Source organism: Manis pentadactyla, chromosome X (genome assembly GCF_030020395.1).
Source record: "Manis pentadactyla isolate mManPen7 chromosome X, mManPen7.hap1, whole genome shotgun sequence".
Taxonomy (NCBI): Eukaryota; Metazoa; Chordata; class Mammalia; order Pholidota; family Manidae; genus Manis; species Manis pentadactyla.
In genome coordinates, this window is record NC_080038.1 from 95876495 (window position 1) to 95892584 (window position 16090).

At 40.2% G+C, this 16090-nt stretch overlaps 1 protein-coding gene across 2 annotated transcripts; it reads right to left on the reverse strand.

Annotated features, from left to right (window-relative positions):
- Positions 1 to 1136: 1136 nt before the first annotated feature.
- Positions 1137 to 13923, reverse strand: TSPAN6 (tetraspanin 6). Of its 2 annotated transcripts, none has more exons than XM_036919638.2 (8): positions 13703 to 13920; positions 12561 to 12749; positions 12198 to 12272; positions 11258 to 11356; positions 10671 to 10805; positions 4038 to 4121; positions 2639 to 2744; positions 1137 to 2015 (listed from the first exon to the last, which is right to left on the reverse strand). In XM_036919638.2, exons 1-7 carry the CDS (start codon positions 13787 to 13789, stop codon positions 2676 to 2678), a joined length of 738 nt encoding a protein of 245 aa, XP_036775533.1. In that variant the 5' UTR covers positions 13790 to 13920; the 3' UTR covers positions 1137 to 2015; positions 2639 to 2675. The 2 variants fall into 2 exon arrangements, 1 of the variants encoding a protein (XP_036775533.1); XR_005031588.2 differs by lacking the exon at positions 1137 to 2015 and adding an exon at positions 10491 to 10573 and having other exon boundaries at positions 2697 to 2744; positions 13703 to 13923.
- Positions 13924 to 16090: the final 2167 nt, after the last annotated feature.

Here is a 16090-nt window from a genome sequence, read left to right on the forward strand (position 1 = left end):
GGATTAGGTATCCACAGAAGTTTGATGCCTAGAGCATAAACTCAGCCCCCCAACAGGAACAGGCCAAAGCGGCCAAGCTTTCCACACTTTCAAACAATATACTGTGGAGCCCTGCTTCTCAAAGTGGAGTCTGGAGCTGCCTTGCAGAAAGCAATCTGGTGTCTGGAAGTGAGACAACCCACAGGATACCTTTGGCACATCGAAGGTGGAGGTGAATTTTACACCCCAGTGTGCACACGCACACAGTAGCTCTAAGGGACTTTTGTAACTGGCCATCCAAAACAAACCCACCTTAAAAATAAATACACCAACCAACCTTTAGGGTGGTATGTTTTTTCTTTTTCTACTTTCCATATTTTCTGTTTTTTTTTAATAATAAGGGAGACTTTTTAACTTAAAAAAACTACTTAAAATTTTAAAAGCTTCTGAACCACCCTACTGAAAAATATACCTATTTGAAAATTGCTGTGATTATCCTTGAAATCTTTCTTCTTTAGCTTCACTAATCCTAATAGCCAAAAATGTTGAAAGTCACTATTTTTCAACTGTTCTATCACTCTACATTATGTCACAAGTTACCCCTGTCAAATGTTTTGATGGAGAATGTCTTTCTGCAGTAACTCCAAGCATTTTAAAATGTGTACCCAAAAGTCATCAATCTCATTTGTATTTTTTGTCTACTTTTATAACTGATTGACACCCGCTTATCACCAAATTCCAGGACTGTGCAGATATATGGCAATCAGAAATGAGCTATCTTCTACTAATGGACGTATAAAGAAGCCCAAATCCAAAGAAAAGATTTCCCCATTTCAACTCAATTTGTAATTAATTTCCTTACTACCCTGAGGGCACAGGTTACAACTCTCCCTATCTGAACTTCTTACTATAAACTACACAATCAGAAAGGTCTAATCTCTAGCAGAATGTTAAGCATATGCTATTTCATAATAAAGAATGTAATCCTTTCACAGGGAATAGTTTTGTAAACAGGGATTTTTAATGACACAGAGTCAAGACCTTAGTTTTGTATTTCCTATCTAAAACTGTACTCTGCATAGAAATGTGGGGCTTAGCTTTCTCAGTGGCAAACAACCATCCCAGCAGATTTTTCTAAAAGCCAATTTAAACATGAGTTTAGAGGAAAACCGTATTTATTGCATAAAAGATCTGCATTTATTAATCAAAGCCCCAAACCAAAACTGACTATTAAAACTGACCGTGCTATTGACAAGTCATATCAACCTGGCAAGGAAGTACCAGCTCAAGCTAATGAATATGAGTTGCTTTAAAATTCCCAAGTAAAGTACAATAATTTCAACACCATTAAGAAATAGCTAGAACCTTTCAAACAATAGGGAAATATAAACATCAGTATAAACAACTTCATTTGGAGGCAAAGAAATGTCAAGTGTTAAGTGTGCTGCAACCCGATGTGTCACAAAACACTGGCAGTGCCTAATTCTTGGGTGTGTTAGTTCAGGGACAGTTACCACCATCTGGCACCTCTAATGATGGGTGACATCCAAATACTGGCCAGAGTTAAATTACACACTGCGACTCTGCCTATCAGCAGAACAAAGACTAATGAAAACATCAGAACTTCTTGATGCAGATTATATGATCAAACCAGATATCCTTAGCTGGCAAGGGGCCAGTTCACAGAGGTCAATTTACTATCACACCACATCAGTAGCAAATTCAGAGGGGTCAATTTTCCATTTTATAACACTCCATTAAAATAGCAAATTCCCACTGCCTTTCAAACACCCCACAGATATGTCAAGCGGAACATAGTATTTCTTCATTTACATTTACTAGCTCTTCCAGTGTTTCAGAGAGTGCTATGGGGGTTTCAACCATCTAATATGAATGGGACAAAAGGTGGACATATACGGAAAAAATGTCCTGATTGAATCAGACTATTGATGTAGTTTTTCAGTCTATTGGTAAGTAGAATCAGGCAGTCTTCCAACCAGGCAATCTCAAAGTTCACAGGGGGCAGTGTAAATATCCTAAAATTAAAGAAAAACAGTTAATTTTAACCCAAATGTCAATATCTGTATTCACTTGCAAATATTCCACATGTGTTCCCAGTCAGTGGCTCAACGAAAATTCAAGGATGCCCTAAGGATTGATTCAGGCAGGAACAGTTTTCACATTTTACCACACAAATTCTGACTTTACTGAAACCCACAGTTCCCAGAAATCTGGTTCTGGATTAGGCTAGATATGTTTATAGCCCTAAGAACAGTCCTCCAGAGGACTGTGGTAAATGTGAACTAGGTAAAAGACTAAGGAAAATATGCAGAGCAGAGTGTACTTGCCAGGGAGCCTCATGAGTAAAGTCACTATTGAGATTCTTCATTTCTCATCACTAGAGGTCCAAATTTGTTAGAAAGGGGACCACTTAGGATCCTTAGGCTGACATGTGTAGGTAAACCTAGAGAGGCTCTTTCTGTCCTTTTTGGCCAGGCTTTGTACTTAAGAGACCTGATCTGCCTCTGCAGGGCTAACATGGCACCAACAAGATTCGAATGCACTGCTGGACAAGACCTTGGCAAACTCAGTCCATCCCTCATGTGAGCAACCTGCAGTCAGCACCAACTGACAGAGCTGAGGGCCAAAATGGACATACCTGCAAGCTGGAGAGGAGGAAGTCCATAATTTACTGGCTACACTATCTCATACTGGTTATTTGTTATGGCACGAGAGAGACAGTAGGCTAGAAAGATCCCAATCAGCTGAAAATAAAATACAAACAAAATTAAACAAGCACACACACACACACACACAAAAGTGCTTAAAGACATCAGAATACAGATATACTCTCCTTTCACTTCTTATTTACTGATTTCCTAAACAGTTTGATACTCTGCAGTACCTTGATCACATTCAAAGAATGTTAAGTGAAATTTTACTTTTACTGTGACCCAGAATTTTACAACTGTTACTAACAAAAATCACTCAAGGAAAACTCTAAATGTCATTAAGTTTCAGGGAAACTTTTCTTCCTCTTCCTCTCAGTTATCAGAACAAAAAGGACATAGCTTAAAATCGGCATCTCATCAAGGAAACTGCATCTATGAGGGTAGAGGTTTTCTTGGAGGGTCTAGCAATACTGCAATGATGGAAATGTTCTATAATATCTGTGTTGTCCAGCACGGTAGCCACTAGCCACATGGGGCTTCTGAGCACTATTTGTCCTTAATAATCAGAACCTTTCAAAGGTGGCCAGTAGCTATTAGACAGTACAAATTCAGACATAGCTATGCCTGCTACATTGGATACAAATTAAGCCTAGGTTTCCAAAATAAATTACATAGGTCAAAATGAAGTTAAGAAAAAAAACCCATCTCTGTGTATGTTTACAGCCACAATACAAACTTTTCATGCTACAGTAAGAAGCAGCACAACTCAGGAAATACAACTTGCCCCACAATACAGCATACCCAAAATAATAGGCACATACTGAATGTGGGGTTGTATGATCTAAATGTTAGTAGGCTGGAACTTATATGCAGCTCATCAGACAGCTGCAGCCCAAGAAAGAAAGATCCTGTAATGCTCAGAATCCTGAGTGCCTGCAGAGCAACACAAGGTTCCTATCCAGCTCATGTTTCATTTAATTAATGAACTATCATGCAGGGAAGTTGGCCTCTTTCCACAGTTAACTGCTTTCAAAGTATGTGTACTGTTAGGAGTTAATTTTAAGTCTTGCATTTTACAGTTTCACGGCACAATCGGCATGGGAAGAGGGACAAGTAAAATGAGAATAAATAATAAATAAATAAATAAATAAATAAATAAATAAACTACTCTCATCTGCAGCTGTGGATCCAAGATATCAAAAATTGGAATGAAAATAACAAAAGATCCCCTCCCGAATAAAACAAAGCTAAATAAAGACCCGATCAAAATGACTGACTACATATGTTTCAGAGGAGCAACTGAGTTTTGTCAAAAATGTGGCTTCTCCGAAAATAAAACGAAGCCCTACAAGAATGATGAAACATTTCCAACCTACAAGGACTTACCTGGAAACCAGCAACTCCAAAGGAGATTCCAGCAACAACTCCCATTTCTGACTCTATAATGGTCATCACCTTTATAAAACAACCCTAACATGAGAGAAAAAAGAACATTAAGGAGGAGCCAAGATGGCAGCATGAGTACAGCAGCGGAAATCTCCTCCCAAAACCATATATATTTTCGAAAATACAACAAATACAACTATTCCTAAAAGAAAGACCAGAAGATACAGTACAACAGCCAGGCTACATCTACACCTGTGAGAACCCAGCACCTCACGAAGGGGGTAAGATACAAGCCGCGGCCCAGCGGGACCCAAGCATGACCCCCACCCCAGCTCCCCGGCGGGGAGGAGAGGAGTCAAAGCGGGGAGGGAGTGGGAGCCCAGGACTGCTAAATACCTAGCCCTAGTCATCTGCACCAGGAGCGCAGACACACAGTGCTTGGTGTGCTGGATGCTAGGGAAACAGGACAGTAAAACCTGTGAGCGGGTTCCCACAGCCGGCGCCCCTGGGACAAAAGAAAAGCAAGTGCTTTTTGAAAGTCTTAAAGGGACAGGAGACTCCCAGCTGGAAGGAAGCATCCCAGCACACTCAGTACAGCAGCTGGAAATCCCGGGGAAGTCCGGGTGCCCTAACCCCCTGGGCGGCAGAGCAGCTCTGAGGCCCCTCACAGTGATAAACAGCCTCCCGCCCATTCCCCCTCTGGCACGGCACAACCATAGCAGGGGAGCAGCCTGAGAGCAACCAAGCCCACAGAAGCCACACAGAGCATCCTCTGCAGCCGCCCGGGCCAGACTCAGAGGCCCGGTCACTGAGCAGCTGCCCAGCACAGACTGCTAGGGGTTGCTGTTCTCAAAGGAAGGAAGGCTACAGGCAAACAGGAAGGGACTTTGTTCTCCCAGCTGATATACTGCCAACTGCCTACAACTACCTCTATAGCCATGAAAAGGCAGAAGAATTTGATACAGACAAGAATAACCCAGACATGCCCTGAGAGGGAACCTGGGGAGATAGATTTAACTAATCTTCCTGAAAAAGAATTCAAAATAAAGGTCATAACCATGCTGATGGAGCTGCAGAGAAAAATGCAAAAGCTAAGGGATAAAGTTGGGAGGGAGAATACAGAAATAAAACAATCTCTGGAAGGACTTAAAAGCAGATGGGACAAGGTGCAAGAGGCTATTAATGGAACAGAAATCAGAGAACAGGAACACAGAGAAGCTGACACAGAGAGAGAGAAAAGGATCTCCAAGAATGAAACAATATTAAGAGAATTGTGTGACCAATCCAAACGGAACAATATCCACATTATAGGGGTACCAGAAGAAGAAGAGAGAGCAAAGGGGAGAGAAAGTGTATTTGAAAAAATAATTGCTGAGAACTTCCCCAAACTGGGGGAGGAAATAGTTGCTCAGACTACGGAAGCACACAGAACTCTGAAGAGATGGGACCCAAGGAGGACAACACCAAGACACATAATAATTAAAATGGCAAAAATCAAGGACAGGGAAAGAGGATTAAAAGCAGCCAGAGAGAGAAAAAAAGTCACCTACAAAGGAAAACCCATCAGGCTATCATCAGACTTCTCAACAGAAACCTTACAGGCCAGAAGAGAATGGCATGATATATTTAATGCAATGAAACAGAAGGGCCTTGAACCAAGGATACTGTATCCAGCACAATCATCATTTAAATATGAAGGAGGGATTAAACAATTCCCAGACAAGCAAAATTTGAGGGATTTGCCTCCTACAAACTACCTCTACAGGGTAATCTAGAGGGACTGCTCTAGATGGTAGCATTCCTTAGGCTAAATAGATGTCACCAGAGAAAATAAAATCACAGCAAAGAAAGCAGACCAACCAAATACTAACTAAAGGCTAAAAATAAAATCAACTACTCACAAAAGAAGTCAAAGGAAACACAAAGGAGCACAAAATAAAACACCTAGCATATAAAGAATGGAGGAGGAGGAATAAGAAGGGAGAGAAATAAAGAATCATCAGACTGTGTTAATAATAGCTCAATAAGCGAGGTAAGTTAGATGGTAAGATAGTAAAGAAGCTAACCTTGAACCTTTGGTAACCACGAATCTAAAGCCTGCAATGGCAATAAATATGTATCTTTCAATAATCACCCTAAATTTAAATGGACTGAATGCACCAATCAAAAGACACAGAGTAATAGAATGGATAAAAAAGCAAGAGCCATCTAGATGAGCCTCCAAGAGACTCACCTCAAACCCAAAGACATGCACAGAATAAAAGTCAAGGTATGGAAAAAGATGTTTAATGCAAACAAGAGGGAGAAAAAAGCAGGTGTTGCAGTACTAGTATCAGACAAAATAGGCTTCAAACAAAGAAAGTAACAAGAGATAAAGAAGGACATTACATAATGATAAAGGGGCCAGTCCAACAAGAGGATATAACCATTATAAATACATATACACCCAATACAGGAGCACCAACATATGTGAAACAAATACTAACAGAATTAAAGGAGAAAATAGAATGCAATGCATTCATTTTAGGAGACTTCAACACACCACTCACTCCAAAGGACAGATCCACCAGACAGAAAATAAGAAGTAAGGACAAAGAGGCACTGAACAACATACTAGAACAGATGGACCTAATAGACATCTATACAACTCTACACCCAAAAGCAACAGGATACACATTCTTCTCAAGTGCACATGGAACATTCTCCAGAATAGACCACATACTAGGCCACAAAAAGAGCCTCAGTAAATTCCAAAAGATTGAAATCCTACCAACCAACTTTTCAGATCACAAAGGTATAAAACTAGAAATAAATTGTACAAAGAAAGCAAAAAGGCTCACAAACACATGGAGCCTTAACAACATGCTCCTAAATAATCAATGGATCAATGACCAAATTAAAATAGAGATCAAGCAATATATAGAAACAAATGACAACAACAACACAAAGCCCCAACTTCTGTGGGAAGCAGCAAAAGCAGTTTTAAGAGGAAAGTATATAGGAATCCAGGCATATTTAAAGAGGAAGAACAAATCCAAATGAATAGTCTAAAGTCACAAATATTGAACTTGGAAAAAGAAGAACAAATGAGGCCGAAAGTCAGCAGAAGGAGGGACATAATAAAGATCAGAGAAGAAATAAATAAAATTTAGAAGAATAAAACAATAGAAAAAATCAGTGAAACCAAGAGCTGGTTCTTTGAGAAAATAAACAAAATAGGTATGCCTCTAGCCAGACTTATTAAGAGGAAAAGAGAATCAACACACATCAACAGAATCAGAGATGAGAAAGGAAAAATTATGACGGACCCCACAGAAATACAAAGAATTATTAGAGAATACTATGAAAACCTATATGCTAACAAGCTGGAAAACCTAGAAGCAATGGACAACTTCCTAGAAAAACACAACCTTCCAACACTGACCAAGGAAGAAACAGAAAATCTAAACAGACGAATTACCAGTAACGAAATTGAAGAGGGAATTAAAAAACTACCCAAGAACAAAACCCCCGGGCCAGATGGATTTACCTCAGAATTTTATCAGACATACAGAGAAGACATAATACCCACTCTCCTTAAAATTTTCCAAAATATAGAAGAGGAGGGAATACTCCCAAACTCATTCTATGAAGCCAGCATTACCCTAATACCAAAACCAGGCAAAGCACCACCAAAAAAGAAAATTATAGACCAATATCCCTGATGACCATAGATGCAAAAATACTCAACAAAATTTTAGCAAAGCAAATTAAAAAATACATCAAGAGAATCGTACACCATGACCAAGTGGGATTCATCCCAGGGATGCAAGGATGATACAACATTCGAAAATCCATCAACATCATCCACCATATAAACAAAAAGAAGGACAAAAATCACATGATCATCTCCATAGATGCTAAAAAAGCATTTGACAAAATTCAACATCCATTCATGATAAAAACTCTCAGCAAAATGGGTATAGAGGGCAAGTACCTCAACATAATAAAGGCCATATATGATAAACCCACAGCCAACATCATATTGAAGAGCAAGAAGCTGAAAGCTTTTCCTCTAAGATCGGGAACAAGACAGGGATGCCCACTCTCCCCACTCTTATTCAACATAGTACTGGAGGTCCAAGCCATGGTAATTAGACAAAACAAAGAAATACAAGGAATCCAGATTGGTAAAGAAGAAGTCAAACTGTCACTATTTGCAGATGACATGTATTGTACATAAAAAACCCTAGACTCCACTCCAAAACTACTAGAACTAATATCGGAATTCAGCAAAGTTCCAGGATACAAAATTAATACACAGAAATCTGTGGCTTTCCTATACACTAACAATGAACTAATAGAAAGAGAAATCAGGAAAACAATTCCATTCACAATTGCATCAAAAAGAATAAAATACCTAGGAATAAACCTTACCAAGGAAGTGAAAGACCTATACCCTGAAAACTACAAGACACTCTTTAGAGAAATTAAAGAGGACACTAACAAATGGAAACTCATCCCATGCTCTTGGCTAGGAAGTATTAATATCATCAAAATGGCCATCCTGCCCAAAGCAATCTACAGATTCAATGCAATCCCTATTAAATTACCAACAGCATTCTTTAATGACCTGGAACAAATAGTTCAAAAATTCATATGGAACCACCAAATACCCCAAATAGCCAAAGCAATCCTGAGAAGGAAGAATAAAGTGGGGGGGGGGGGAATCTCACTTCCCAACTTCAAGCTCTACTACAAAGCCACAGTAATTAAGACAGTTTGGTACTGGCACAAGAACAGACCCACAGACCAGTGGAACAGAATAGAGACTCCAAACATTAACCCAAACATATATGGTCAATTAATATTCGATAAAGGAGCCATGGAAATACAATGGGTAAATGAGAGCCTCTTCAACAGCTGGTGTTGGCAAAACTGGACAGCTACATGTAAGAGAATGAAACTGGATCATTGTGTAACCCCATATGCAAAAGTAAATTCGAAATGGATCAAAGACCTGAATGTAAGTCATGAAACCATAAAACTCTTAGAAAAAAACATAGGCAAAAATCTCTTGGACATAATGAACAACTTCTTCATGAACATATCTCCCCTGGCAAGGGAAACAAAAGCAAATACGAACAAGCAGGACTACATCAAGCTGAAACGCTTCTGTACAGCAAAGGACACCATCAATAGAACAAAAAGATATCCTACAGTATGGGAGAATATATTTATAAACGACAGATCCGATTAAGGTTTGACATCCAAAATATATAAAGAGCTCACACACCTCAACAAACAAAAAGCAAATAATCCAATTAAAGAATGGGCAGAGGAGCTGAATAGACAGTTCTCCAAAGAAGAAATTCAGATGGCCAACAGACACATGAAAAGATGCTCCACATCGCTAGTCATAGAGAAATGCAAATTAAAACCACAATGAGATACCACCTCACACCAGTAAGGATCACCACAATCCAAAACACAAACAACAACAAATGTTGGCGAGGTGGTGAAGAAAGGGGAACCCTCCTATGCTACTGGTGGGAATGTAAATTAGTTCAACCATTGTGGAAAGTAGTATGGAGGTTCCTCAAAAAGCTCAAAATAGAAATGCCATTTGACCCAGGAATTCCACTTCTCGGAATTTTCCCTAAGAATTCAGCAGCCAAGTTTGAAAAAGACAGATGCACCCCTATGTTTATCGCAGCACTATTTACAATAGCCAAGATATGGAAGCAACCTAAATGTCCATCAGTAGGCAAATGGATAAAGAAAATGTGGTACATATACACAATGGAATATTATTCAGCCATAAGAAGAAAACAAATCCTACCATTTGCAACAACATGGATGGAGCTAGGGGGTATTATGCTCAGTGAAATAAGCCAGGCAGAGAAAGAGAAGTACCAAATGATTTCACTCATATTTGGAATGTAAGAACAAAGGAAAAACTGAAGGAACAAAACAGCAGCAGAATCACAGAACCCAAGAATGGACTAACAGTTACCAAAGGGAAAGGGAATGGGGAGGATGGGTGGGAAGGGAGGGATAAGGGGGGGATAAAGAAAGGGGGCACTACGTTTAGCATGTATAATGTGGGGGAAGGCACCGGGACAGCTGTGCAACACAGAGAAGACAAGTAATGACTCTATAGCATCTTACTACACTGATGGACAGTGACTGTAATGTGTTTTGTGGGGGGGATTTGGTGAAGGGGGGAGCCTAGTAAACATAATGTTCCTCATGTAATTGTAGATTAATGATATCAAAAAAAGAACATTAAGTACAGTACAAGCAATAATAAATATTTTGATCATACCTCTCTCCAGGAAGTTGAGCTTTAGCCACCATAGCCTTTATCATTTTATTATTTACTCTTTCATATATCAAAGCCTGTCTCCTTTCAAGCACAAGGCTTGAGGAACAGAAGTTTCATTCTTTGCATTAGGCATTTAAAATTGTTACTTGCTAGTTGTGTGAACTCAAGTCACTAAATTTTCTGAACTTCAGTTTCCTCTGTTAATCAATGAGAATCACAGCTGCCCCTCCTATTTCAGATTGTATTGTGAGCAAAAATTTAAAAATTGTGAGTCACCTCTTATTCAGTTAATATTTTTGAACAAAAAATTTTACAAGGCTCCTTACTTCCGTATTTACTTTATCTGCATCTCTCTGTGGAGAACAATCTTCATGTTTACAGCAGCTCTTGGGATATCCTTTTTCTGAGTAATAGTTAGTATCCTGCCAATCTCTATAGTTGGTGACACCACAACAATGCAACTGAAAAATATCCAACAAAAGCATTTATAATTCACATTACAATTTTGTAGTCATTTAACCTATCATCTTAAATGGTAATTTGTGCTCAAAACATTTCTTATACTCAGTGATCTCTATCCTAACATTTTAAAGTGGCTGTCCACAATTGGCATTATAATTCAAGAGTTAGCACTTGTTCCTAACACCAGGTGCGACATTTTTTGGACGAGCGGCACTTCCCTGCAACAGCTGGTACTAACAGTACTTGGTCCATGATATGAGGAGAATGACTTGGAGAACACGGAGATATGTCACTTAGTGTCATTCCGCACTTCTTTCGAAGGACATAGCTCCATTGTCTCCTAATCTAAGATTATAATAAGAATATAGTACAAGTGGACAACATCTGGTTGACAGGAACTACCCGACAGAAATGCTCTCCTCTTGGGAAGCCGCCACCGATGACCACTTACCGTACTTTGAATCTTGTCTACTGCATGGTTTCTATAATCTCCTGTAGTGTTATACTGCTTTAAAGCTTTCTCATAATTATTCTTAAAGCTGTTCTTAATCTACAGCAAAGAAACACAATACCAGTAAGCAAAGATTCTGGAAAATTCTTTTCATTTCTAGGTCAAATAAGAAATTCCCACATCTGACCAATGGTCAGATCTTTGAAAGCAGCAACATGTATGGTAATGAATGTCTATGGTTCCATTCTGTCTTCTAAGAGATGTAGTTTAGCTGAGAGGACTACTAAGCAAAACAGTACAATAAAAGAGACTAAGCACTACAAGGTCAAAGTACTGTGGGAGCATATATTTATTCAAGTGGCAGCTCCGTACTGCTGTAGCTCCCCTCCCCTAAACTTTCTCTACTTTAAACTGAGTACAAATTTGATGCCAATGGAATTTTTTAGTTATAAAACCCTACTTTGGAAAACTCACTGACTGATTTCCCAGCTCCAGGCTTAACACAGTGGAATACTGATTTCTAATTCAATATTAAGGTTTTGATGATTTGCATTAAGTATGTACAATCTTTTCAAAATGCTTGGTTATTAATATGACATCAATTTTGTGTCATCAATTGCATGTTCTAAATATTTTCCTATCAGTAAAGTTATAAATTGTACTATGTCCACGATAATAGGTTCATATACGCAGAAAAATGACTGCAAATACATGTAATCGTGGTTACCTGTGATTCTGGTGATTGTCAGTCTTAACAATTTTCTAAATTTTCTTTTAGATTAAAAGTGGGCTAGAATTTTTCCAAGACATTATTGCCAGCTATTCACTGTAATCATTGTAAGTGATTTTCAAATTATTAAAAGTTGTCTGTTTTACTTAATCCACTTTTACCTCTTAGAGGATAAATTTTGCATATTAAGGTTTCCAAATTCAGACTTACCTCATATCTGAACACAAATCCTACGATGGCAGCGACCAGTTCGACCAAAAAAATGAGAGTCAGAAACATTGCATACTGTGAGATAAAAACAAAGTCCAGGTCAGCATAAATTACATCACAGCTGTAAAGGGAGTCAATGGAAAAACAAACAAACAAATGGTCTGCTCAATCAATTCAGCACGTTTTTATTGAAAAGGGCAGGAAAAACACAACAGAAGTGTGGAAACTGGCAGCTGAACTGCTACTTTTTATAAGGAACAGGAAAAACCATAAAGGGCCATGGCAGGTTCCAAGAAACAAAGCCTACAACATACAAGACTTTTCTAAAACCAAGAATCATTTCTAAGGGAAACAAGGACTCACCAGTTTTAGCATCCATGCAGAAGCTCGGCACGTAGCACAACAGCCGAAGGTGCCCAAAAGAATGATGACAGTCCCAGTGCCAATGAGCACGAAGGGGACATTGGTAGCCTTCTCATTTAAAAGGGAAAAATAATTCTCTAGGCTCAGCTTGCCCCAAATGCCAACGGCAAGAAGAATAACACCAGTGATCTTTGTGGGAAATCAGAGAATAGAAAGTTATGCACTGTTTACAGCAGCATCTCCAAACCACAAACAACTAGGTCGTTAAGAAACAATAGGTATGAGAATTGATTTAGTAGTCTGTGGCCACAGAGCTGTGGCTTGGATAAAGCAGACAAGGGGAGACAGAAGCGGCGTAGAAAGGGTATCTGCACGCAGCAAAGGCCTTGGTAAGTCCACAGACTGGATCACTAGGTAGCCAGGGCAAAACCTGGGGGCAGCTAGATAAGCTATCTAAACAAAATTCTTAAACATCTGTTCTTCGTGTAAACTCAGGCCTATGACACTTTGTCCGGGGGATCAAAACTTCCTTAACTGTTTTACTCATGCCTGAGGAAGACAACCTTCCTGGAAATTAAAAAAAAGTGTTTCTATGGGTTCCAGAAACTACCCCACCCCGCCACGCCCCCTGTTCAGAGATGAACACAGGGTACAAAGAGATGGTTCACAAAATCAAGCCCAAGGATAGGTTGGCGGGACTGAAGCCATTACCCTACTTACCTGCGAAATACTCCCCTCTTAGGAAGCAGTGAAAAGAAAGAGACTATTATGCAAGCAAGCCCCCAAGGGCCGGCTAGCCTTGCCTTTCCAAGGGTCCGGGGTCACCCGGGCGCGCTCCGTAGCTCCCTCCCTGGGCACTCCCGCCCTCCGCATGGAATTCGAACGCTAGGCACATCTGGGTCCCAGCTCAGCCTGTAGGCTGCCCGCCTCCGGCTCCCCGATACCGGCGCGGGTGAGATGCCAGAGCTCGACTCGGGCCCCAGCAACTCCTCACCAGCGCCGGGGTCCCAATAGGGACGGCCGCCCAAACCCCACCCGCGCTTCCCTCCCCCCTGCCGCGACCTGAGCTCCCTCCGCTCAGGGTCACAACCCCCGTCCAAGCCCGGGGGTCCCCTCCAGTCCCGGGAGCCTCCGTCTCTCACCCAGAAGATGAAAGTATAGATCAAGAGGACGCTCTTGAAACAAGTAATGACTGGTTTTGTCTGCAGCCTCCGAGACGGGGACGCCATGACTAACCCACGACCCTGCCCCGCAGCACCGGGTGATCGGAACCCAGCGGGCCAGACGCGGAGTTCCCGAGTCTCCCCGGAAACTGCCGGAAACTTACGAGCGGCTACAACTGAGAAAAGCCGGAAACACTACTGTTTTCTAGAGGGTTGAGTCCGGGATGCTGTCCGGAAAGTGACGACTTCAATTTCCGAGAGCCCCCTGCCGAAAGTTACCGAAAACTACATGCAAAGGTTCTAGTGCCGGAAATTTCTTGGATCTTCAAGTGGTGCTTGGTTTTTCTCTCAAAGAATCTTTCCCGCCCCGCCCGTCCCCTGACCTTATAGCTTGGTCACATTGTTTTTATCGCCAGCAACGCCAGCAGCCCCCTGATATTCGGCTTGGCCAACCCCTGGTTTCCTAGAAAGAAGGAAAGGAATGAAAAGAGGTTAAAAGTGACCCAAGACTGTTTTATTACATGGCAAAATACCCATAAGAGATATATTTCCAAAGAGAACCCAGCGCATTGCAAAGTCATACGTTTTTCAGAACTGAAAGGAAACGTAAAATTTGCCGGAGCGGTGGAATTAGGCTAATTTTTTTCTTCTCATTCTTGCGCTTTTGAATTTTTGAACATTCTTATGGATTGCAGGGAATAATCACTTGTTGGAAGAATTCCAAAACTGGAGTTTACAGATCTCCATTATCCCTTTCTTATCCTCTAATTGGAAAGTTGAGGGAAAATGTTTTCTAATTACTAATACTGAATGTAAGTTCAGATATTAGCTGCGAACTTTTAAAAAGTAAAAGTGTTATGGAGATGGCCAGGTAAATGTGACTCCCTTTTAAATGTTGAAATTGAAAGTCACACAGTTAATAGCAAAGCCAAAACCAGAGATGACTGTGCTTTCCAATCTCCTCCTCTATTATACAAGCTGCCTATGGTATTTGGTTGTGGGGTGTCTGCCCTAGACAAATTCTAGAACTTGAGATTATGTGTTCCTAAGGAGTTAAACTGCTTACAGGATGGGAATGAATCAACAAAAAGTATCCTGTCTCATATGTCCAGAGGCAACCCTGGGTTTTAAAAAGCCCTTTCCATGGCCTCCTAAATGCTGATGATAAAAGCAGAGGCTCTTTTTGTTCCGGGCTTTACTTTAGGAATGGTTAAATGTGAAGACAAGTCTCCAGACAGTTGAAAGGCCTAGAAAATGTGGATTATGCAAATCAGCAGAGCCTTAAAGGATATTTTAAGTTCCTTGACACATCTGTAAAATGGGGATGTCTATTTCAGAAAGGATGTATGTGCAAGTGTTTTGCCCAAGTTAATTCTATGCCTCTCATCAAGGGGAAAAAAAATAAATGAGCTTAGACGTTATAGATATCCATTGTTTCCTGCTTTCTGGCACCTTGTAAGCTTCAAGAGTGACCAAATGAGCCATTCAAATTGCCCTCAATTTAAATAGGTCATTTACTTCTCATAGAAACCTCAGGATAGGGATGTCTTTTTCATCTAGTTAGGTTCAAACACATTTACAAAAAAAATACAAATGAATTAATGAAGTGGTGTAGGCATCTTGGTCTCCCATTTTACTCAGGGACTTCAGCCCAATCCCCAGCATTCATCTTTCTGGAAATACAGGAGAGATGATGTAACCAAGGAGAAAAGAAGATCAGTGTTGGGTGTGAAGACTCCATTTTCCATTTAGTGGAAACTACATACTTTGTGAAACTTTCTCTGGGCCTTCTTGCTCCCTCCATAAAAAAAATATACCATATGAGAAAAAAAGTTACCCCTAAGAAATCTGAGTTGATATCTAACACTGACAACGCTGTAGATTTGTATGCTGCTTTATCTGGATGATGACCCCCAGAGCACTGATGTTTCAACCAAAAACAAGTTAACACATAAACTTACAATGGATTTTCCTAATAAATTACAGATGTCTTTTCAAGTATGAAGGGGTAGTATTTTCTTCCTATTAAATCATGTATGTAGGTAGCCCCATGATTGCATGTTAGGTATTGTGGAGAGGTTGGTCTATACTGTTACAACACAGAGCGTTAAGTAAGCTCTTTGAGGGAAGAGACTGGGTGTTGAGTGACTGTTATCTCCACAGGGCTGGGAGAAGAAGATAATATCAGTTCCTGTCCAACCCACCACATCATCACTGACACAAGCTTAACATCATAAGTGAGACTTTACTGTACTGCTATTGCACAAAGTCATACAAAAGTGAAGGAGAGGTGATGCTTGAAGTTTTCTGCTTGCAATTTTGCTTTAAACATACCACAGACCCAGGAAACAGGAAAATTCCATTAAC